The sequence below is a fragment of the Bos indicus genome, chromosome 7 (genome assembly GCF_029378745.1).
Source record: "Bos indicus isolate NIAB-ARS_2022 breed Sahiwal x Tharparkar chromosome 7, NIAB-ARS_B.indTharparkar_mat_pri_1.0, whole genome shotgun sequence".
Lineage (NCBI taxonomy): Eukaryota > Metazoa > Chordata > Mammalia > Artiodactyla > Bovidae > Bos > Bos indicus.
Genome location: NC_091766.1, coordinates 15,324,930 through 15,348,004, shown reverse-complemented (window position 1 = coordinate 15,348,004; position 23,075 = coordinate 15,324,930). Strand labels below are relative to the sequence as shown.

Below are 23,075 nucleotides of genomic sequence, written 5' to 3'. Positions count from 1 at the left end.
TCAGCTTAGTCCCTAGAACCCCAACCTGGAAGCAGCAGGCACTGAATTTGGTAAGAAGGAAAGTTTGAACCTCTTGCAGCAGCTCTCCAGCCAGCACAAGCGCATCAGGCAAGACTATCAGGCAGGACTGCAGAGACACGCCCACCCTGCGCAGACTGGCCTTCGCCAGTGACTGACAGAAGAGTTGGCGCAGGCGCACTTGTCCGACTCGAAGCAGCCGCCCTCATTCGCTGATGACTGACGTGGGATCAACCCAATGGAAACGAGTCTCTCCGGGATGGGGGCGGGGCTAAGGGGACAGTTAAATTTGCGCGGGATTTGTTCTAAGGTAGTCATGGCGGCCTTCCGCGATATGGAGGAGGTGAGCCAGGGGCTGCTGAGCCTGCTGGGCGCCAATCGCGCGGAGGCGCAGCAACGGAGGCTGCTGGGGCGCCACGAGCAGATGGTGGAGCGGCTGCTGGAGACGCAAGACGGCGCCGAGAAGTGGCTGCGAGGTGAGGACCTGGGCGGGCGGGGCGAGGGGCAGCCGGGGTCCGTGTCATGGGAGCGGTGGCCAAGCCAGTCACGAACCTCCTCCCTTTTGGGCGCCCCTTCCCCTAACCTATTTCCCCGTGCAGGTGAGCACTGTCCCCTCTGAGCCTCTGTTTCCCCATTCATGAAATGGGCTTCAGGATAGCAGCGGGGGTTTGTGTGTTAGTCGCTCAGTAGTGTCCGACTCTTTTTTGCTACCCCCATGGACTGCAGGTCGCCAGGCTCCTCTGTCCATGGGGATTCTCCAAGCAAGAATACTGGAATGGGTTGCCGTACCCTCCTCCAAGGGATCTTCCCAATCCAGGGATCGAATCCAGGCCTCCCTCATTGCAAGCGGATTCTTTACCATCTGAGCCAGCCAGGGGGTTTAGTGGTGAATATGAGTTTGCAGGCTCTGCCGCTTAGTGAGCAGGAGCTGGGGTACGCAGGGTTTGAATTGAAACTCAAGTGTCAAAACACCGGGTTTGAATCCCAGCATTCCCACTTCCCAGCTGTGAGATTTGAGGTGACTTACTTAACCTCACAATGCCTCTTTTTCCTATAACTTGGTGTAACAATAAATAATCCACATCTTCCTGCTGAGGTTGTTCAGATGTTTTACTGAGCACCTGCTGTGCCCAGGCATAGTGCCAGCCCTGGGGTGACAGCAGGGAATAGAGCAAACACAATCCCTGGGGTGAGGGGGCTGCTGATACTCTACCGGGTTGAGGGAGAGAATAAACAAGAAAAATGAATTTGTCAGGAGGTGATGGGCTAAGGAATTCAGCCCTTAACTCCTGAGCCCTGTGGTCACAGTCCAGTGGTTTGCCTCTCAAGCCTCAGTTTCCTCATCTGTGAAAGGGGGCTGCTGAAGCACCCCTTTGATGACTCAAAGTGAAATTCACAGAAATGATGCTTGCATAGCACTGTGCCCTTGAACGGGGTGGAAGTGGGGGCTGCTCATGTTGCAGCTTTTCTCAGCATCAGGGTATTTGGGGTTTTTTTAAAGGCTTTAGACTTTTTTTTAATTGTGGTAAAGTTGACGTAACGTGAGGTTTACCATTTTAACTATTTTTAAGTGTCCGGTTCAACAGCATTAAGCACATTCACATTGTTGTGTAACCATCCCCACCATCATCTCCAGTATGCCATTGTATGGATACACTATATTTTGTTTATCCATTTATCACTGGACACTTGGGTTGCTCCCACCTCTTGGCGATTGTGAATAATGCTGCTATGAACAGGAGGGTACAAAATAATCTCTTTGAGTCCTTGCTTTCAATTCTGTTTTTGTATTTTCCCAGAAGTGGAAATGCTGGATCAGATGATAATTTGATATTTAATTTTTTTTGAGGAAATGTCATCGAGTTTTCCACTGTGGTTTCAGTGCCAGGGATTTGTAATGCCTTTTGACAATTACACTTTATGAGGGGGTGTTGTTTGGGTTGAGACTTGAATGAGCTGGGAGCTAACCATAGGATGCCTGGGGGGAGGAGGGATCCTGGCAGAGAGGACTCTCAGGGACAAGGTCACGAGGTGAGAATGAGCCTGGAGACCCAGGAGAAAGAGGTGAGTGAGGTCAGCAGTAGCCAGAGCCTGCTAGCCCCCAGGAGGAGTTTGGATGTTGGTTCTAAGCATGTTGGAATCCGCCTTTCAATGCAGGAGACTGGGGTTCAATCCTTGGGTCGAGAAGATCCCCTGGAGAAGGAAATGGCAGCCACTCCAGTATTCTTGCCTGGGAAATCCCTTGGACAGAGGAGCCTAGTGGGCTACAGTCCATGGGGTCGTATAAGAGTCAGACATGACTTAGCAACTAAAACAGCAACTACTAAGCGTGGTGGATGCCCTGGGCCGGGTCTTCTGCTCTTTCCTCCTCCTCCTCCTTCCTTTTCTCCTCTCCCTTTCCGGTAACTCTACTTCCATGGGTGGTTGGGGAGAAGATCAACATAACCCAACCTGCCTGGGTCAGCAGAATGGATGGATTTGGGGCAAGGAGAGAAGAGTCAGCATTCTAGGGTGCTGGGGTTTGATCAAAGAATCCAGTTCAGGGACTTCCCTGGTGGCAGTCACGCTTCCACTGCAGGGGGCTCGGGTTCGATTCCTGGTCGAGGAACTAAGATCCCACATGCTGCCCAGCGTGGCCAAAAAAAAAAGAATCCAGTTCAGATCCCGGCTTTGGAGCTAAGTTTGTGGACAAGCCACTTCTTTGAACTTCCATTCATAGCCTCTCAAACTCAAGGAGGGCTAAGCTGCCCTCAGAGCGTTGTGAGAGTACAGAATGGGTTAGGGCCCCCTGGTCACCCGTGGCCAGAGCACGCATGTAGGCAGTGACGGCTTAGACTGAACAGCCAGGAGACTTGGCTGTGGTTCGGACGGTGCCTGGAGAAGGGGCGGGAAGGCTGCGTAAGAGAGCCAGACCCCCAGCTCTCCGACAGGAAGTCAGCAGGCACCGTCTAACACAGGTCAAGAAATAGCAGCATAAGCAAATTATTTAGAAATATGAAGGCTGATGCCAGAGAAAACAGTGAGGAGTTTAAGTGGCTGCTTCAGAGGGTGGAGAGGCTTAGAGAGGAGTGTGTGTGTGTGTGTGTGTGTGTGTACATGTGCAAGTGTGTGTTTAAGTTTTCACAACCATAGACATGTAGCGCTTTGATTAAAAATTAACTTGATCTAAGTTTGTAAACAAACACTGGCCCTCTGAGAAGCATTGTCATCTGTGTCTTCCCTGGGTTGGCCGGTTTCTCTGACTCAATGAGAAGGAACACAATAACCTTCTTAGGGTGTTTTTGATCTTTTCAGATGTTCCGTTCCAAATACATTTATTCTGAGTAGGTGTTGGCTGATATTTAGCGACTGTAAGACACAATTTGTGCCTTGAAGAAGAGAGACAAGAAATAAATAAGCCAGGATGATGGTTAAGAGCACAGTCATGCCCCAGGAGGGAGAGGACAGTGTCCATTCCGCCTGAGTTGGGCATTATCCAGGAGGTCCTCAGGCTGGGAATGGGTGTGCCCGATGGCAGCATCCCTGGAGGATAGGCAGGCGGGGGCCCAGGAACACACATGAGAAAACATGGCATGTCTGCACGTATTAATGACACATCTTTGCAGCCAGAACAGAGGGAAAACACGTGGTCGGGAGAAAAGCAAGGAGAAAGGAGGTCAGCAAGGAAGGGGAAGGTCCTTATCCTGGAGACACTGGGGGAGCCCTGGGAGGTCTTTGAGCAGAGGAGTGACTTAGCATTCGGCCTCTGACGCAGCCACTCTGAAGGCAGAGAGCAGAACAGACTGGCAACAGGAGCGACCAAAGCAAAGCAGGGGGGCTGACAGGGTGGTCCTGGAGGGATGAAGGACCAGCACGAGGAAGGAGGGGCCCTGCCAGGATGGATGGCCAACTGCATCCAAAGAGTGAGTCCTGGGCTTGTTGTCTGGGCAACGGGGTGGAGAGTGATGTCATACATTAAGACTAGGTGGACAAAGAGGGACTGGAGTTTCTTCGCCTGATGGATTCAGGTGTGACTTAGTGAAATGGATACCCTGAGTCAGATTCCAGGTGGGACTCTTGTGGGTATTTGTAAATAGGACGATGGGTCTGGGAGCCACAAATGGAAGTGGGCGTAGATGGGGGTGTTGAGGCCGTCCTCTGCTCCGGGGTTCTACTGGGGAGCCTGAGTTGAGGGGCCGAGACTTCACCCCACCCTGCAGAGATCCTCACCGCAGAGAAGGAGGTGGCCCAGCGCCTCCTGGATGCAAAGGAGCAAGCACACCAGGGTGGTGTCGAGGTGCGGCAGCTTGAAGCTGAGCTTCAGAGGGCCAGCGAGGAGGACGCCCATCTGAAGGCCAACCTCCTATATCCTTTCCTGTGTGTGTGGAATGGTCGGACCCCAGCCCCACCTGGGAGGCACCTGTTCACACTGGAAAACACACCTAGAGCCAGTGGCTTGGGGCCGACAGGGTTGGTGTGAGGTATGAGCATGTGGGCAGCCCTGCCTCCAAAACCAGGGATCCTTAACTACCTGCTTTACTCAGCTCACAAGAGAACTGGAGGAGCTCAAAGAGATTGAGGCGGATCTCGAAAGACAAGAGAAGGAAGTTGATGAGGACACGACAGTCACCATCCCTTCAGCTGTGTAGGTCCATAGATGTAATGTGAGTGCGTATCCCTGTGAGTGTGTGTGTGTGTGTCTGTAGCCCATGGATCTTTGCTAGAGTTAACCCTGGAATGACTTCTTTTCTCTATTTTTTTTTTTTTGTCTTCTCGCACAGGTACGTGGCTCAACTTTATCGCCGAATTAGTAAAATCGAGTGGGATTATGAGTGTGAGCCTGGGATGATCAAAGGCAGTATCCTTTGTGGGGAAAGTGAAACCCTGGGCACTGCTGGGGAGAATTAGATGGTGCAGACACTGTGGCAGATCCCACACACTGAACAGCATGATCATATGACACCATTCCACTTCTGGGAATTGGAATATGACCCAATTTCACCCTGGGTGTACCCACAAAGGAACGAAAGCAGGGACTTGAACGGTGTTTGTACATCCATTTCACAGCAGCCCTGTTCACAAGAGCCCAAAGGTGGGAGCAACCCAAGCATCTATCAGCAGATGAGCAGAGAAACAAAACGTGGTCCATCCACAGGGTGGAAAAAAGGAAGACATCCCAACACAGTTTACCGAGGATGAACCCAGGGTATAGTATGCTGAGTGAAATAAATCAGACACAAAAAGTCGATACTATCTAGTTCCACCTGCCTGAGATCTCTAGAGGAGTCAGTTTCATGAGGACAGAAAGTAAGATGAGGATGATCAGAGTGGGGTAGGGGGAGTCAGTGTTTAATGGAGACAGAGTTTCAGTGTTCCAGGGCCCTTCCCTGGTAGCTCAACTGGTAAAGAATCCACCTGCAATGTAGGACACCCTGGTTCAATTCCTGGGTTGGGAAGATCCCCTGGAGAAGGGAATGACTACCTACTCCAATATCCGGCCTGCAGAACTTCATGGACAGAGGAGCCTGGCGGGCTACAGTCCATGGGGTCGCAAAGAGTCGGACACAACTGAGTGACTTTCACTTTGACTTTTCAGTTTTACAAGATGAAGAGTTCTGGGGATAAATGGTGACGGTTGCACAACAGTGTGATATACCGAATGCCACTCAACAGGGCACTCGAAAATGTTTAAGGTGGTCAGTATAATATGACATAGATTTTACCATAGTTTTTTTAAAGTACACTGTCAGAATTTACTTTTCTGTTTATGAAAATTTGTTTCAGTCTCTCTCTTTTTTTTTAGCTTCATCTGTTTTGTTTTGGCTGTGTTGGGTCTTTGTTGCTATGTGGGCTTTTCTTTAGTTGTGGAGCGCAGGGGCTACTCTAATTGCAGTGTGTGGGCTTCTCCTTGTGGTGGCTTCCCTTGGAGCACGGGCTCCAGGGTGCACGGGCTTCAGTATTTATGGTGCACAGGCTTAGTTCTTCTGTGGCCTGTGGGATCTTCCTGGACCAGGGATTGAACCTGTATCTCCTGCATTGGCAGGCAGATTCTTTACCACTGAGCCACCAGGGAAGCCCCTCTAAGTATCTTAATAATAACAATTGCAAGGCAGTATCCATTTGTCGTGGGGTTGAGGGAGAGGGCAGTGCATGCTGGCTTTCCTTACATCCATGCTCAGTCCACCACGGCCCCAGCGTTGCCCAGCCCATCCACCTGGACAGCACCCAGCTCTCTAAGAAGTTCATCAGCGACTATCTCTGGAATCTGGTGGACACAGAGTGGTAGCCTGGAGCCTCTGGGACTGTGTCACACAGCCCCACTCAGTGGGAATCAGCCGTGGTGGGTGGTCAGTGCCTTGGTGGTGAGATGAGCTTAAAATTAAATGTTGACACATAAATGAGTTTTTGTTTTTTACTGATTTTCTCCCTGCCCCCCCACCACCCATTTCACCCTCCCGACTTTGGCCTTGGATGCTGGACTAGGTAATCAAAGAGAAACAACTTAACCTTGCCAGGGCTGTAACTTCACATCTGTAACAGTGCATGCCAATGACACTGTGGTAGCCAATAACAGATTCCAGGTCTTCATCTGTGATTCAAGTGTGGCCCCTTTTCTATCCGTTCAATCTCTAAGTGCTGCTGTGTGCCCAAGGTGAAGGTGACAAGGATCTCTTCAGCCAACAGAGGAGTCAGAAGTGATCAGATGCCACCCTCGGGCTAGAGAGTGTCCAGAGTGCTGTGGGACCTCGGCTGGGAAGGGAACACCCAGAGGATGGGGGTGGTGTTCATGCAGGGACTAGAAAGGAAGAGCCAGTCACAAAGAGGTTATGTAGGGACCCATCCCTGGATCCAGGGTGGACTGTGTATTGGAGACCACTGGTTGCCTCCCTAATATTTATTCACCACTTGGTAAGGAACTCCTTCTAACTGCCCAAGTCAAAACACAACTTTCTGGGGAGGGAGGTAGTAGGGGGGTTCAGGATGGGGAACAATGTACACCTGTGGTGGATGCCTGTTAATGTATGGCAAAACCAATACAATATTGTAAAGTAAAAAAAAATAATCAGATCAGGTCAGTTGCTCAGTCGTGTCTGACTGCGACCCCATGAATCGCAGCACGCCAGGCCTCCCTGTCCATCACCAACTCCCGGAGTTCACTCAGACTCACGTCCATCAAGTCAGTGATGCCATCCAGCCATCTCATCCTCTGTCGTCCCCTTCTCCTCTTGCCCCCAATCCCTCCCAGCATCAGAGTCTTTTCCAATGAGTCAACTCTTCGCATGAGGTGGCCAAAGTACTGGAGTTTCAGCTTTAGCATCATTCCTTCCAAAGAAATCCCAGGGCTGATCTTCAGAATGGACTGGTTGGATCTCCTTGCAGTCCAAGGGACTCTCAAGAGTCTTCTCCAACACCACAGTTCAAAAGCATCAATTCTTCGGTTCTCAGCCTTCTTCGCAGTCCAACTCTCACATCCATACATGACCACAGGAAAAACCATAGCCTTAACTAGACGAACCTTTGTTGGCAAAGTAATGTCTCTCCTTTTGAATAATAATAATTGAAAAATTAAAAACAAAACACAACTTTACCCAGTCTCCTTTGCAGTTAAATTCAGGACAATGAAATGTAAAAAGTGTTGTGACTTCTTTAAAGTCAAGGGAGTACCCCCCTCCCCTTCCCCTCTATTTTCTGGAATTTGGGTGTGATGGCTGGAGCCCTGGCAGCTGTATTGCCACACGAGGAGGGGTGACATTCTCTAGAGATGATAAGAGCCTGGTTCTCCGATGATGGTGGAGCTGGGTATCAATACTGGACTTCTTGGGTGCAAGGGCTAACCTGCTGTGTGTGTCTTTCTTAGTTTAGTTTTTCTATCACAGACACCCATAATAAACCCTCACTGATTGAGCATGCAGCCAAAGCCTGGGCCAGCCAATCAATGCATTCACCTAACCCCCATCCTCAGTGACTGAGGTACTACTACCAGCAGGAAGTTTATGGCCAGCCTCTCTGCCTGCCTGAGGGCAGCAAGTGCGAAGTAGGGTCCCTTTGCTATCAAGCGTCTCCTGGATACAGCTTCGCCTGAAGCTAGTAGATTTAGCAGTTACATGAACCTCTGGGTGTTGGGTTTTGTGCACCTCTGTACAACTTACAATAAGTAAAATTTGTATTTCTTGATCAGAGAAGGACATTTCTAGGCAGAAGGAACAGTAAGTTCTAGCAGCACCTGAGTACATCAAATGGGCGCTAAAAATAGTCCATTCCCGTACCCCTTGGAGGTCCTAGGGCAAGTAATCCTGCCTGTTGGGTCCGGGAGATAGACCCCAAAAAGCGGTTATTAGTGTCACTGAAATGCAAGCCTCCCCAGGCCATCTGGCTCACAAGATTCCCAGAACTTCAGAGGCCCTGCTTTTATGCTGAGGCCCTGGCTTTACATATTCAAGGCTATGTTCCCATAAGCCCTCCTGGGCTGTTTTCATTTTCAAGGTTGGCAGAGTTGTTTTATGATGTGAAGAAGAAGCAGAGCCCTGCATTGGTAACTTTGGCCTCCAAAGGGCAAAAGACGACCTAGACCAGGGTTTTCCTAACCCCAGCCTTCGCAGTGCTGGGGCCAGGTCCCTCTCTGCTGGGGGCTGTCCGGGACATCATAGGATAACCTGGCGGTAACCCTGGCCTCCACCCTGTAGATACTGGGAGCCAACCCCTGTCCTGAAAACCCTGGGGGTTGGGGGGGTGGACCTACTCAGGGCTGCCACCCCCACCTCCACCCCTCTGCCTTGTAGCCTGAGCCGGGAATCCATGAGTCTTCTGCCAAGGTCAGTTGAGAAGCTCCTGTCACCTTGATGGCCGTTCCTGCTGACACAGCCAGCCTCCACCTGCTCCCCTGCACGAGTGAAGGTGCCAGGAAGGCTCCCTGCCCTGAGAGGACTGGGGCCCAGTCGAGTGTCCCAGGGCTGGCAGAGAAGTGTATTTCTCTCTAGTTCAAATTTATGGGCACAGAGTCCCTGGGAGAGAAAGCTGGAGGCAGGTACAGTTACAGAAAAAGTTTTCTCTGGGCCCCAGCTCAGGGCCTGAGCCCTTTCCCCAGGGATCTGCTCCCCTGCCATAGTCACACCCCCCTCCAAGCAGTGGCTTTGTTCGGGGAGGGGCCTAGGAGGCATTGCCTGCCTGCCCAGAGCTCAGTGACCAAGAAGAAGGACATTTGACATTTGAAGGAGGCTGTATGGACACAAGATTCAGGGGGCCATGTCCAATCTCCCCAGGCAGCCCCCCGAGACCAGCCCAAGGAGTGAGCAAGGGGGTGAGGCACGCAGCCCAGTGGGGCCCTATGGGCGGGTTCAGGGAGGTGCCTGAACTCACAGGGGCCAGGGAGGCCCTGGCCCTCTGCATGCCTGGGCCCTGACTCACTGCCCAATGCTGGCCAGACGCCCGGATGGCCTTGGCCCACGGCCTCCAGCCTGCACCCCCACCCCCGCCCTGCCTGCTCTCCCCCTGAGAGCCAGCCCATCAGCAGCCACCAGCCTTTTCCCAGATTATGGAGCCTGGCTAGGGGCACGTTGAATGCTAGGCCAGCCCTGGTAGGGGTGCAGGATCAGTTTCCCCTCTACCACCAGGAAGGGAGCATGGAACCCAAACCTTGGCGCCCCCAGAACTGAGACTTGACCCCACACACCCACCCCATTCCTCTTCTGGCATCCTCTCAGGCCAGCACCACCCCAAGCTGGTGAGGGGGATCCATTTTACAGATAGGAAAACCGAGGCACAGCTTGGTCCAGTCAGTTGCCCAAAGTCACAGTGACACCCCCTCCCCAGGAGGCTGAACCCAGCAGGGGGGCCCCAGGGTCCATGGAGGAGACTCTTGGCTCTACAGATGAGAAATAGACTCCGAGGCACCTGCCTCTTATCCAAAGTTACCCAGGTGGAAAGAGACCAAGAACTGGAACTCAGGCCTGTACTTGGTAGAGCCCTGCCAGGCAACAGAGCACTTGAAGTCCTTAGTAATCAGTGGTTGCTGGTCCAATACCCACACACCTGGCCAACCTGGCTTTTTTTTTTTTTTTGCCTAGAGACAACACAGCTAACATTTCAATGATTGTCTTTCAATCCAGTTTCTATGCTTTCATACATTTTCATATAACTGACATCTCAGAAAGTAATGTTTGAAGACTGCTTTAAAACACTAAAGTTACATTGTGAAATGCTAAGTCACTTCAGTCGTGTCTGACTCTTTGCGACCCCATGGACTGTAGCCCACTAAGCTCCTCTGTCCATGGAATTCTGCAGGCAAGAATTCTAGAGTGGGTTGCCATTTCCTACTTCAGGCGATCATCCTGACCCAGGGATTGAACCCATATCTCTCACGCAACCTGGCTTTTAATTGGTGTTTCTGGAGAAAATAGGCAAGGGTATATGGAGTGGAGAGGCCGAACCTCTCACCTGGACCTCTGGCAAGCTTGGTGGGCTGAGGCTGGGGAGAGGCTGGGAAGATTGACCACAGGGGATCAATACAGACACAGCAGTGCTTGGACCACCCCCAGGAAGGCCCCAGGACCTCCTGGTGGCCTCCCCACCTGACTCAGCAGTGTGCAATGGACATCTGTGACCTGCCAGGCCCCCCAATCCAGGGAGCCAAGCTACTGTGGAGGCCGTGAGCAGGTGCTGTGTGCTGGCTCCCAGTGCCCTTCAGTGACGGAACCAAGGCACAGTGAAGGTAAGCTGGTCACGAACGGTATCACAGCTGATGAAGGCAGAGCCTATTGGAGGCCCCAGGGAGCAAGAGTAATTTGAGCCCAGACAGACCTGAGCCCCCAGGGGATAAAAGTATGGAGACAGTGACCCAGGCAGAGGGAACAGCAAGTACAAAGGTTCAGAGATAGCAAAGAGGCCAGCAAGGAGAGAATGAGAGGCCATGGGGCTGGATCAAGCCAGGCCTGCAGTCCACAGTGAGACATGAGCAGGATTTTCAGATTCCGGGGGTGGGGTGGGGGAGCTCAGAGTTGGGGCTTGGGAAAGGAGAGTCTGACACTGCCCTCTTGACACAGGTCATGGTGCAGAGGCCCAGCCAACTAGGGGAGTGGTTTTGCTTTGAACCCCCAAGCTCCCAGCCTTCAGTCCAATCATAGGCACAGCTTGGGAGAGGAGGCTGTGGTGTAAGCAGAGCAGCTGTGCCGGGGAGGGTGGAGCCCCTCCACCAAGGGCAGGAGTCAGAGCTGAAACCTGAGCTGCCTGGAGGGGAGGCTGGACAGGACCCAGGAGTCCTGGGGGCTGTTCCCCGCCTCTCAATTCCACTCCACTCCATGGGGTGGGTGATGTGACCAGTATTTGCTCAAATTCCAACTTTCAGCCGCTCTCATCTCCTCATCACTGAGGGAATTCACTGCCTAGAGGAAGGGGGGCGCTGCCCCCCACCATGGGGGAGGGGCCAGCATGCGGACAGTTCTTCCCCCTCCCTTCCTTCCCCTCTTTCCTCCCACGGACCTGGGCTCAGCCCCGCAGGCTCCAGCCTGACTCACCACAGGCAGCTGTGGTTTCAGATGCCTGTGGGGGCTGGGGGTTGGGGGTGGAGGCAGCAGAGGATGTCAATTGGGGTGTCAGGCTTGGGGGAGCAAATTCCTCCCACTACCCGGCTGGTGTTGGTCGGAGCTGTCTAGCCTCTTGGAGAGGCCGGAGTTCAGAATCACCTGCCCACACCCTGTCCTCAGGGACAGCAGCTCCCAAGCTCCAGTCTGCTCCCCACCCCTTTGGGGGAGCCCACAGACCAACTCCAAGCAGCCGGCCAGCTGCCCCTCATCTTACCTGAGTGACAACCACGCCTTTCCCCAGGGGACCCCCTGTGAGCCCAGAGAGGTTCACCACCACGGCCTTGCCTTTTAGGCTGCCGCTGTTGACGGATAAGGCAGGGCATCCAGGTCTCGCCAGGAGCTTGGGACCCAAGCCCAGTGACCCCAGCCTCCCCTTTCCCATCTGTAAAATGGGCTCTGGGCCCCTGCTTGGGCCGCCACAGAGAGGCTGCAGACAGTTAATCACCAAGAAGGGTCTGCTCTTATTTTTCCTGACACTCTAAACCTGTGTCTGTGTCACACTCACTGGCACTCTGGGGGCGCCGAGGAAGGATTTCGGTTACTACTCCCTCCGTTAACAGAAAACTGCCCAGGCCAGGGATCAGAAACTTCCATCACCTCCAGTCTCTCCCAGGCTGCCGGAGACCCCGCCCTCCAAGTCCTGCCCACCTTCCCCTCTCAGCGCTCTCGGCCACTGCCCGGCCCCTCCCGCGCGCGTCCGGACTGTTCAGGCTCATTTGTCCGGTTTGCCACGCGGCTGAGCATGGAGTCAGTCAATCAACCAATTATCGAGCGCCCGCCTGCAGGCCCCGGACGCTTCCTGTGCGGTCCGCTCAGCTCTCGCCCCCAGAGGCAGTTTGGAACCTACCCAAGACAAAAGGTGGAAGGAAGGAAGGAAGTGCCACCCTGTGGACACAGAAAAGATCGCAGTCCCGGCGGCTCCCGGCGCTTCCCTCCGCCACCGCTACACCCGCCACCCGCGGAGCCCGGGAGGCGGGGATCAGCATCGCCCCGTTTGCAGGTGGGGAAACGGAGGCTCGGATGGGTCCAAAGTCACCCAACTCCAGCCAGTCTGCACCCTTTCCCACCCACTGCCTCCATACTCCGGGTCCTCTGCCCTTGGGCCGGGTCCTGCAGGGAACCCCGTTTCCCACGTCCTACTGGGCTCAGCACAAAGGGGCGCTAGCGGGAGGGGGGTGCTGGCGGGAGGCGGGGCCTGGAGGCGGGGAGAGGCTAGAATCTCCTCTCTCTGTGCCGTGGACGGGTCTCCTCCCAGCTCCCACAATTCCTGGGCTCCAGTAATGCCACCCCTTCTGCTGTTATTTCTGGATGCCTCATTGTCCCCGCATTTGGTCTTTTTTTTTTTGCCTGTGCTGTGCAGCACGCGGGATCTTAGTTCCCCGAACAGGGATTCACCTGTGCCCGGTGTAGTGAAAGCTCTGAGTTCCTAATGACTGGACCCTCAAGGGAAGTCCCATTTGGCTGAGCCGGATCTTTAGGTGAAGCATGTGGAATCTCGTTCCCTGACCAGGCATGATACCCAGGCTCCCTGTGTGGGAGCACGGGGTCTTAGCCTCTGGACCACCAAGGCAGCCCTGAAGTTTACCATCTTAACCACATTGAGGTGTGCAGTTCAGCGGCATTCAGCATATTCGCTTTGTTGTGCAACCTTGCTCACCATCCAGCTCTTTGCTCCTGCAAAACTGAAAGCCTGTACCCATTAAACGCCAACTCCCCCTCCTCCTCCCCCAGCCCCAGGCACCCACTTTCTATCCTACTTTCTGTTTCTAGGAATTTGACTGCACTGGGAACTTCAAGGACAGCAAGAAGATCAAACCAGTCAATCCTAAAGGAAGTCAACCCTGAGTATTCATTGGAAGGACTGTTGCTTGAAGCTGGAGCTCCAGTCTTGATGCGAAGAGCTGACTCATTGGAAAAGACCCTGATGCTGGGAAAGATTGAGGGCAAGAGGAGAAGGAGGCAGGCAACAGAGGATGAGATGATTTGATGGCATCACGGATTCAATGGACATGAGTTTGAGCAAACTCTGGGAGACAGTGAAGGACAAGGAAGCCTGGCGTGCTGCAGTCCATGGGGTCGCAAAGAGTTGGACATGACTGAGCGATGAACAACAAGGGACTTCATACAAGTGGAATTATGCAGTAGTTATCTTTTTGGATCTGGCCGATTTCCTTTAGACAATGTCCTGGAGATTCATCCATTTAGAGCATGTTTCAGAACTTCCTTTTTCAGGCTGGATAATATTCCACTGTGTATATATACATTTTATTTATGCATTCACCTACAGATGGACACTTGTGTTTGTTCCACTTTTTGGCTCTTGTGAATAATACTATGAACACGAGTGTGCAAATATCAAAATCCCTGATTTCAATTGCTGGATCACATGGTAGTTTTATTTATTTTTTAAAATTTTGGCTGTGCCTGGTCTTAGTTGCGGCATGAAGGATCTTTAGTCGAGGTGTGTGGGATCTTAGTTCCCCGATCAGGGATCGAACTGCATCTCCTACCTTGGAACCACAGGATCTTAACCACTGGACCATCAGGGAAGTCTTTTGTTTTTTGTTTTTAATTACAGCCATACAAATGGCATGTAGGTGGCATCTCATTATGGTTTGTCCCATTTAGTTTTTTATGCTTAGTTCCTTGTATTTTTTTTCCTATCCAATGACCTGCCGTATTCCTGTTTCCCACTTGAAACACCAGGACTATCTGTGGCTTGACTGCCACGCCCGAAGATAAGGGTCTGAAATGCCCTTGAGGTCAGACTCAGGTAAAGCTGGGATGCACAAGAGAATAGGGGTGCCAGGGACTGAGGAGAGTGCAGTGCCATGTACCCCGATGTCTGTGGCTCTGGACAAATGTTATCACAATGAAGCCAGATTTGTGATGTGAAACCTCTCAATTTATTTCTATCTTAACAATGAATTTAATAGAATTAAATTCAGGAAAAAAGGTTTTTTAAAAGGAGAAGGATGGGGAGGAGGAATAGTTAGAGAGTTTGGAATGGACATGTACACACTGCTATATTTAAGATGAATAACCAACCAACAAGGACCTATCATATAGCTTAGGGAACTCTGTTCAATGTTATGTGACAGCCTAGATGGGAGGGGAGTTTGGGGGAGAATGGATACATATATGTGTATGGCTGAGTCCCTTTGCTGTCCACCTGAAACACCATTTCAACATGTTCCTATTACAACATTGTTAATCAGCTATACTCCAATATAAAATTTAAAAGTGAAAGTGTTAGTCACTCAGTCATGTCCAACTCTTTGTGACCCCATGGACTGTAGCCCTTCAAGCTCCTGTCCATAGAATTCTCCAGGCAAGCACACTAGAGTGGGTAGCCATTCCCTTCTCCAAGGGATCTTCCCAACCCAGGGATAGAACCTGCATTGGAGGCAGATTCTTAAAATTAAAAAATTAAGGAGAATCCTTCCATGACACCTCCCCCCCCTTATATAAAACAGCCTCTTGCCAGTCAGTTCTGTCTCATTATCTTTTTAAATATTCTTCTAGAATAATCTTTTAAAATACTTTTTTGTATCTGTTTCCTCTTCTAAAATGTCATCTCCTTGAGGGCATAGGCTCTTACGGCAGTGTCCCACACTCCTTGAACATGACCTGGCACACAACGGGTGGCCAATATTTGTTGAATGACTGAATAAGCAGGAAATTTAGCAAAACTTCAATTCAGCACCCAGCAGAGCTGCTCCCCAGCTGAGCACAATATCCCCTTAGAGGCTGCGGCCTGTGTTGACGCTGTCGGAAAATGTTCCCTTTCCAGATCCTTCTCCCTGGGGGTAGTCTTGTCCATCAACAGATGGAGGGAGCCAGAGAAAGGCAGAAGAAAGCACTTCCGATTTAGTCAAATACTTTATTTAAGAAATGTAATCGATCACAGTAAGGCATTCAGGCTATAAAAACATTCTATACAGTGGTTTAAAAAGCGACACCCATCCTCAAAAAGCAACCCATATATACAACACAGAACCTGATTCTCTTGAAGAGGGCTGTGCACGGCACGCTCAAATAAGCTTTGTACAGAAAGACGAGGCATCTTTGCAGCAACCAGGATTTGCAAAAATAAATAGATCTTTCTTTTATATATATACACATAAGTGAGAAATGTTTCAACAAATATACAAAGTGCAAACATAACAAAAAGTCCCCACTGTCTGCACGGCGGTGGTGGGGGTGTTATTTACATGCTTCAGAAAGAGAAAAGGTGTTCACAGTCTCCGGCAGGGGTGCCCGTGTTCTGTGGTTGTACGGTAGTCAACCCACTCAGACGTTTCCATGGGAGGCTGCTCCCCATCCAACCCCCACCCCCCAGTGGTCATAAATATGATATGTGTGGTAATTTCAGAAAGCATTCTTGTTTAATGAATCCCATGAAATTCCCGAGCCCAGAGCACATCTTACAGGGCAGACCTGCCATGCATGTTTCAGATGGACACCAGCCAACCATGATGGGCTTGTCGGGGATATGAATGGCTCAGTGGCCTCTGCCTAGAAGTGGAAACAGTAGGCAGATCGTCTAGTCGTAATTTTGGCTTTGAAGTCATGATGAAGCCACCGCGCACAGGTCTCCCTACGTGCTGGGAGAGAGGCCGGGTCTGGGAGAAGGGCCGGGTCAGTACCAGTCATCAATCCAGACTCTTTGCAGCCAGAAGGGAACCAGAACGGAAAGTAGTGCAAAATAATAATAGAATGTCGACTTTACGCAGTGTTCGACCCTGAACTGGAAACGTGCAAGGGGCGGGGCTGGGGTCCAGACACCCACTCCCGGACAGAAGGATACAGTTAGAGGTGGGAGCTGCTCATCTTCACGCACAAAGTAAGGGGGTCTCAGGCACTTAATACATGAACGTTAAGGGCGACTGGTGGCTCGCATTTGTTTTCTTTGGGGATGATCGGGGTTTTGGTGAATGAATAGGGTTCAGCGGGCGCCACTCCTGGAAGGTTGGACCCAGGGTCCCCTCCTGGCTTAAGTGGAGGACAAACCCAGCTTGGAAAACCCTAGTTTGATCCTGACCAGGGGGTGGCAGACCAACTCTGGCCATCCCGCAGGCTTGCCTGGCAGAAGTAAACACGTTCAGTCCTGAGTGTGGGGCCTGGGCTAGAGGGTGGGTGGCAACAGCAGCCACCTGGGACCCTGTGGGTAGCACCTGCTCTCGTGCATTCAAAGCCACTAGCTTTCCGGCTCCACGTCCCTCCGTCATTCCCTCCAGGGAGGAGTGTGTCTAGAAGGAGAGCAGCTCAGAGATTCCCGGAGAGGACAGATTCCCCAGTTGTTCTGCCTTTCTCCTTCACGTGTGAAGAAAGGAAGAAAAAAAAGCAACCCAACTGCCGCCCGTGGGCACCGTCTGAAGCCTGTTCTGCCTCCCAGAAAAATAAATATATAAAACAAAGCTCTGGCAGACCGGCAGACAGTGCCTGGGCGGCAGTCCCCAACAGCGCTTTTGGCGCGGAAGTCTCAGGAAGGGTTGGGAGCAGGTCAAGGGTCAGGGGAGAAAGTGTTCTTGCTGCCTTTGAGTGACTGGCAGCAGGTTCGGGGGAGGGAGAGGACTCAAGGCAGCAGCTCACGCCACGTCATCCTCCAAGCTGACCATCTGTCTCTGTCAACAAAGCAGTAAACGCCGGAAACGATCAGCCCAACATCTAGTAAACATGGCTACAAGCCACCCACGCCTGACTCTCTCCTGGTCCCCCAGGCCACCCCCCTCATTATCGCTGGACCCGCACAAAGGCCTCCACCCTCGTCTCGGGGCTCTGGGACTTGGCCCAGGCCTATTCCTCACACAACCACCAGGGGCGCCCGTGAGCACCCGAGTCTGATCATGTGGCTCCGTGGAGCCCATCTCACTCCCGGCAATGGTGCTCTCACAGGCCCCCAGCGTCCTGCTCCATCTGCCCCTTCCCCTCCCACTCTCTGCCCCTTCCCCTCCCACTCTCCGCCCCTCGCACACACAGGCAGGGTTCAGCCACATGGCGTTTGCACAGGTGGTGCCTGCTGCACTGCGTACACTCCCTATTCAAGAAAGCCTTCCGGGCCACCTTATCTGAAGTCGCCTCCCCTCCTTCCCAGCCCTCCCACAAAAAAACTCAGTCCCCCTTCCGGCTTTCACCCTTGGACCTATGTTCCCTTGGCTTATCCTCTGGCCCTGCCGCACCCCAACCCGCCACCCGCCACTCCGTGAGATCGTCCGCTCTCGAGGAGGGCCTGGCCTTTAGGAGGCATGAGGAGCACTCAGCCAGCCAGCCGGGTGCGGCGAGGTCCCCAGCGGGGCGGCTCACCGAGGGGTAGGTGTAGCCGTCCTGGCTGCGGCAGATGTGGACCTCATCCTCCGTGGTCTTCTGGTACACGGGGTTGTCGAAGTTGATGCTGTTGATGCTCTTCAGCCGCCAGTTCTTCCAGAGGAGGAAGGTTCCGAAGGCCAGGAGGATGAGCAGTGCTGAGGGGAGAGGGGAGGGGTGCCGCCTTCAGACGCCAGGCCCTTTCACGGGGAAATGTTTTTGTTCCCAATTTATTATTTGTATTTTTCCAATCTTCCTAATACTTGGGACTTTTCTGGTGGTCCAGCAGTTAAGACCCACTGCAGGGGAAGTGGGTTCCAACCCTAGTAGGTGAACTAAGATCTTCCCAAATGCCCCACAAAACATTAAAAAAAGACAATACTTGCCCAGTGTTAAAAAAAAAAAATCCATCAGTGAGTATAAGAAATCTCTAGCTTGAAGACCACTGTGACTGCCTCGCCCCCCCAAACCTATTGTTGGGTATATAGCAGGCTTGCATTATGAGGCACTGGGTCAGGGGCTGCCCGTCTCTTGAGATCAAAGGTTTAGGACACATTCCCAGTGACCGGGGAGGTCACTGGTGGAATTCTTCAACCTGCTTCTGCATTTGATGACAAGAAGGCTATTGTCAATCTTCCATGTTTCTTGTGTATTAGTCACACATCAGTTACTTCGTTTCACAAATGGGATTGTTCTCAATATTCGGGGCCACCATGGCACACTCTGCTTCTGCATGAATGTGGATAACGTGGGATCTCTCTTTGCATCATTGATGGTGGGTCTTGGGGTGCCGTTTCCTGAAAAGATCCTGGCTGGTGCCCAGAGGGTGGGAAGATGCCAGGTGGGCATCACCCTGGGGCAGCCCCAAGGGAGGTGAGGGCCTCCCTGGGCAAGTGTATCAACCCACAGCTGGACAACTGGTGGGGACTTAGATCTCTGGTCTCTGTGAAAGGACACCAAGAAAGGATTTTTTTTTTTTTTTCAAAAAGGAAAGTGGGTATAATGCAAACCAAGTCATGATTGACAGGTGAGGACAGGAAAGTAGAAATCTCCAAACTGCCCCCTGAAACAGAACAACTCATGGGAAGGTACCCTGCTGGTGCTTTCCCATCCTTTGGGTGTTGATGAAAGTGCCTATCAATCACAGCGGGAACCCTGGCCCAGTTCCCCTTCCTCCCCTGTGACATCTCAGATGTCCCACTCTGCTCTCAGCTCCAAGGGGGCGGATGTTTGTTTCTCTCTGGGCTCTGTCCCCAGTGCTCAGAAATGGCCTTGGTATACAGTAGTCGCTCAACTATACTTGTTTAGTGAATGAAGCTAGGAAGGGGGTTGCTCAGTGATAAACAGGACACACAATGGGGCCAGCCGATTACTGGAGGGAAGGTGGACCAGAACAGCTTGCCAGGAGCTGAAGTCATTTTGCAGGAAGCAAGGAGCCAGGGGAGGACCGGCCACAGGCTTACCGATGGGGAGGACGATGTATAGGGCACCCACGCTCCCGGGCCTCTCCGTGTCCGCTCGGCCGGCAACGTCGCCCTGGCCTGCGGGAGACAAGGGAGAAAGTGAGGCCCAGATGCACCGCGAAAGGGTGGAAAACACAGGTATATGATGTCAACATGCAGAGGAGAACACCCGACACTTCCCAGTGTCTTCAAACGTCCAAAGGAAGTTGGAGTATCTCCCAGGCTTGAGCAGTGCAGACTGGCTTCTGTCCAGGCCTCGCCTGTGGGCAATTGGGAGTATGGCCCGAATTTAAGAGGGTCCTGTAGGCTCGTGTTATGAGGCACTAGGGAAGGCAGATGCCGGCCTCTGAGACCAAAACTTGTGGATACATTCCCAGGGCTGGAGAGGTCACTGATGGAATTTTTCAACCTGCTTTTGCATTGATGTTGTTGTTTAGTTGCTAAGTCGTATCCCCCAGGCTCCTCTGCCCATGGGATTTCCCAGGCAAAAATACTGGAGTGGATTACCATGTCCTTCTCCAGATCTTCCTGATTAGGGATTGAACTCACATCTCCTGCATCGGCAGATGAGCCACCCAGGAAGCCCCTGCATTTGATGACAAGGAGCCTATTGTGGATGAGGGCAGGGGTCACCTTCTGTCCCCGTAATTCTCAGCAATTTCAGTGCTTGGGTTGGATCGCACCAAAGACCCATAGTCCTGTGCCAGCTGGCCCCAGCTAATAAATATTTGGGGAAGGGACTTCCCTAGTGGGCAGGTGGGTAGGACTTCATCTTCCAATGCAGGGAGTGTGGGTTTGATCCTTGGTTGGGAAGCTAAGATCCCACATGCCTCACCACCAAGAAACCAAAACATGAAACAGAAACAATATTGTAAGAAATTCAATAAAGACTTAAAAAAAAAATGGTCCACATCAAAAAAAACTAACAAACAAAAAAAGATATTGGAGGTGACATCGTTATATAATCACATGTGTGCACCTGGGCCAGACAACGTGAGGGCCCGTGTGAGTGAAAATATAAAGGCCTCCAAACAGGCCAATGCTCTGCTAAGACCACACGAATCACATCCGAGCCACACGATAAGCCAGTGAGCAGTAATGACCATCACCATTTATATTCAAATCCGTATCGACCAGCTGTCATACATGCTTTGGACACAGTTTGTACCCAGTTTTACATTTGCGCTTATTTAAGAAACCTCACCACAAAAATAATTTAGGGCAGTAGCAGCAGTGTCCTTGAGAAATTTTTCTTTTAAAAGAGCTCCTTTGCCAAATTCGAGAAGCCGCAGATGGGCTCGTCTGTGAAATGGTATTTCAAGCAGTGGCACTTCAATCGAAAACGGTTCTGGGCCTCTCTCTACCATACAGTTCCTGTTGTATCCCCTTTATGGTGGAACAAAGGATTCAGTTACTTTGAAAGGGGAAAAAAAAATGTCTGAAACTTGCTAATGTGCTTTTTTTTTTGTTTTTCCTGGCCAGAAAAGCCTGTGCTGTTTCCGGACTGCTCAAAAACAGGGTCGGGCGCCCTCTGCTGGACAAATCAGTGAACGGCGGGTTTCCAATCAATCAAGCTGGGGAGGTGGTAGAGTAAGACCTTGAGGGCAGGCTAAGAAGGGAACTGGGGACTCACCTCAGTCACAAAATTTGAAGGGATTCCCCCCCAAACTCAGTAAACCAGTAACATTATAATACATTTTTTAAAATATCAAAATTAATGCCAATGGAAACTCCCTGGCTGATGGTCCAGTGGTTAGGATTCCACCCTCATTGCTGAGGGTCTGGGTTCAATCCTTGGTTGGGGAACCAAGATCTCACAAGCCACGTGGCATGGCCAAGAAAAAAAAGAAAAAGAAAAGAAAACAAAAATTAATGCCAATATCTCATGAAGAACAAAAGAGCAAAATTTTTAGGAAAACAGGATCTGATGATACACTTTGCAAAACCTGCCTCATTGGGACCAAGCAAACTTTATTTATCAGGACTGTCCCCACAGGCCACAATTTGATTATTTGATTTAAAAATAATAATGCATTAGAAATAAATTAATTTTTAAAGTGTAAAAGAAAACCTAAAACCTGAAAAAAAAATTGCATTAAACTATTATCTGAGTCCTTGATTTTCTGGTGCCCCCTTTAGGCGCTACCCCAGGGAGTACCTGACTTGCCTCACACTAGTCCTGGCCTTGCTGGGCAGACACCTTAAACTTCAGGTTCTTCCCACGTTCATGTGATCCCCACTTTTCCAGGGAGGTGGGCAGGCACTGTTATTAGCTCCAGGTAGGGAAACTGAGGCTTCAGACAGGCACAAGCCATGCCAGAGACAGTCAGCCAAAGAACCAAGACTAAATCCACTCTGTCTCTTCACAGAGATGCTGGTTATCAATGAATTGGTGCAGGGAGCGGAGGGTAGGTGGCCTCAGGCTTTACCTTGTTGGGACATTGTCACCGACTCGGCTGTGGTGAGCTCAGGGCTGGCCGTGCGCTTCGGCCCCACAGCTGTCGAGCTGACCGTGGAGGGTCCTCGGGTGGTCACTGCAGATTCAGACTCTGAAAGAATAAACATTTCCTGAGTGTCCTGTGGCCTGAGAGCCAATGAGAGTTGTGCTGCTGCTGAAAACAGGTAAGAAGCAAGTGCCATGGGCCACAGAAAAAACTGAAGACAAATGCAGTGAAAATACAAACCCACTAGTGTCTATGGTATTATAGTACACGTTGTCTTTCAAAAGGGAGATTCGTAAGTGCTACAGACACACTGACCCCCAGCAGGGACTTTCTCTGAGGATGCAGAGACCGAAAGAGGGGCCGCATTCTCCCTTAATGTCTGCAGCTAAAATCAGGGCCTCCCCGCCAAAGAGGGCTGGGAAAGAGAGAACTGGACCTGATTCCGTCTCCTTGCTAGTCAGTGCTGATGTACCCAGCATTTGAGAAAAGCCTTACAACAGCCTCCAGGGGCCTTGCTCTCCCATTTGACAGATGAGCAAAGAAAGGCTGCAGGGCTGACCCTCAAGGGTGGCAGAAGGCCGATCCCCACCTGTGAGGCAGCTTCTCATGTCCTTGGCCAGCAGCATGCCGTCGGGGCAGGCACACGTGAACTTGGGTGAGCGGGGGTTGATCTGTGGGGCCGGCAGACACAGGTACTGGCAGCCACCATTGCGGAGGGCAGTCCTCTCACACCAGTTCACCCCTGCGGCGGGAAAAGGCAGGGAGGCAGGATGAGAATGAGGTCAGAAAAATTCTGGAACATTCCAGAGCACAGGCAGAGAAGCGGAGGTAGTGAGGGAGGCCACCCCATCTTTACCTCTCGGCTGCGTGAGGTTGTGGAAAAGGACAATGTCCTCCGGCGATAACAGGTTTTCTGCCATCAGGCTGATGTCTGAACCTGTGAGGCGGTTGGCACTAAAAATGGCTTCGTTGATAACATCCGTCCAAAATACTTTATCCTACAGGGGCATAAGGAATGACATATCCCCATCAGCCATAGGGGACACGACCACTGGTTCCACACCCCTCCAAATGGGTCCACGGGAGTGCGGCTGGTAGGGCGAGGGAGAAAGGAGAGGTCATAGGTGATGTTGGGGGCTTTAGGACTTGGGCATTCTGCTCCCCGAAGGAGGAAGGGCCCCACCCTGAGGACCCAGCACCGGGGAAAATCATCGGCTCCCCCGAGCTCCTGCCCTGACTTGCAAGCCTGAACTGCATGCAGGTGTGTCGGGGGAAGAAAACTGAGT

At 51.7% G+C, this 23,075-nt stretch overlaps 2 protein-coding genes and 1 long non-coding RNA gene across 5 annotated transcripts in view; 2 read left to right on the top strand and 1 right to left on the bottom strand.

The window, feature by feature from the left end:
* The first annotated feature begins 312 nt into the window (after positions 1 to 312).
* Positions 313 to 6,398, top strand: SPC24 (SPC24 component of NDC80 kinetochore complex). Of its 2 annotated transcripts, XM_019964184.2 has the most exons (5): positions 313 to 494; positions 4,218 to 4,362; positions 4,538 to 4,642; positions 4,779 to 4,855; positions 6,177 to 6,398. In XM_019964184.2, the coding sequence occupies exons 1-5, from the start codon at positions 335 to 337 to the stop codon at positions 6,281 to 6,283; spliced, it is 594 nt and encodes a 197-aa protein (XP_019819743.1). In that variant the 5' UTR covers positions 313 to 334; the 3' UTR covers positions 6,284 to 6,398. The 2 variants fall into 2 exon arrangements, with proteins under 2 accessions (XP_019819743.1, XP_070648969.1); XM_070792868.1 differs by lacking the exon at positions 6,177 to 6,398 and having other exon boundaries at positions 4,538 to 4,661.
* Positions 6,399 to 12,370: 5,972 nt separating this feature from the next.
* On the top strand, positions 12,371 to 13,862 carry LOC139183897 (uncharacterized). Its single transcript, XR_011567405.1, has 2 exons — positions 12,371 to 12,576; positions 13,347 to 13,862. It is a non-coding gene; the product is annotated as an uncharacterized lncRNA (long non-coding RNA).
* A 1,577-nt stretch (positions 13,863 to 15,439) lies between these two features.
* Positions 15,440 to 23,075, bottom strand: part of LDLR (low density lipoprotein receptor) — a 34,043-nt gene continuing 26,407 nt past the window's right edge. For both annotated transcript variants that reach the window (XM_019964183.2, XM_019964182.2), the window contains 6 exons: positions 22,646 to 22,787; positions 22,379 to 22,531; positions 21,775 to 21,894; positions 19,346 to 19,423; positions 17,883 to 18,040; positions 15,440 to 17,203 (listed from right to left, as the gene is read on the bottom strand). In XM_019964183.2, coding sequence (XP_019819742.2) covers positions 17,168 to 17,203; positions 17,883 to 18,040; positions 19,346 to 19,423; positions 21,775 to 21,894; positions 22,379 to 22,531; positions 22,646 to 22,787 — 687 coding nt within the window. In that variant the 3' untranslated portion in view covers positions 15,440 to 17,167. The remainder of the gene's footprint in view (positions 17,204 to 17,882; positions 18,041 to 19,345; positions 19,424 to 21,774; positions 21,895 to 22,378; positions 22,532 to 22,645; positions 22,788 to 23,075) is intronic.

Excerpts from the sequence above, each read along its gene's own strand:
- SPC24 (XM_019964184.2), top strand. The coding sequence starts at position 335 with ATGGCGGCCTTCCGCGATATGGAGGAGGTGAGCCAGGGGCTGCTGAGC. Across the intron at positions 495-4,217 it reads CGCCGAGAAGTGGCTGCGAG|AGATCCTCACCGCAGAGAAG; the intron begins GTGAGGACCTGG and ends CCCACCCTGCAG. Across the intron at positions 4,643-4,778 it reads GTCACCATCCCTTCAGCTGT|GTACGTGGCTCAACTTTATC; the intron begins GTAGGTCCATAG and ends CTTCTCGCACAG.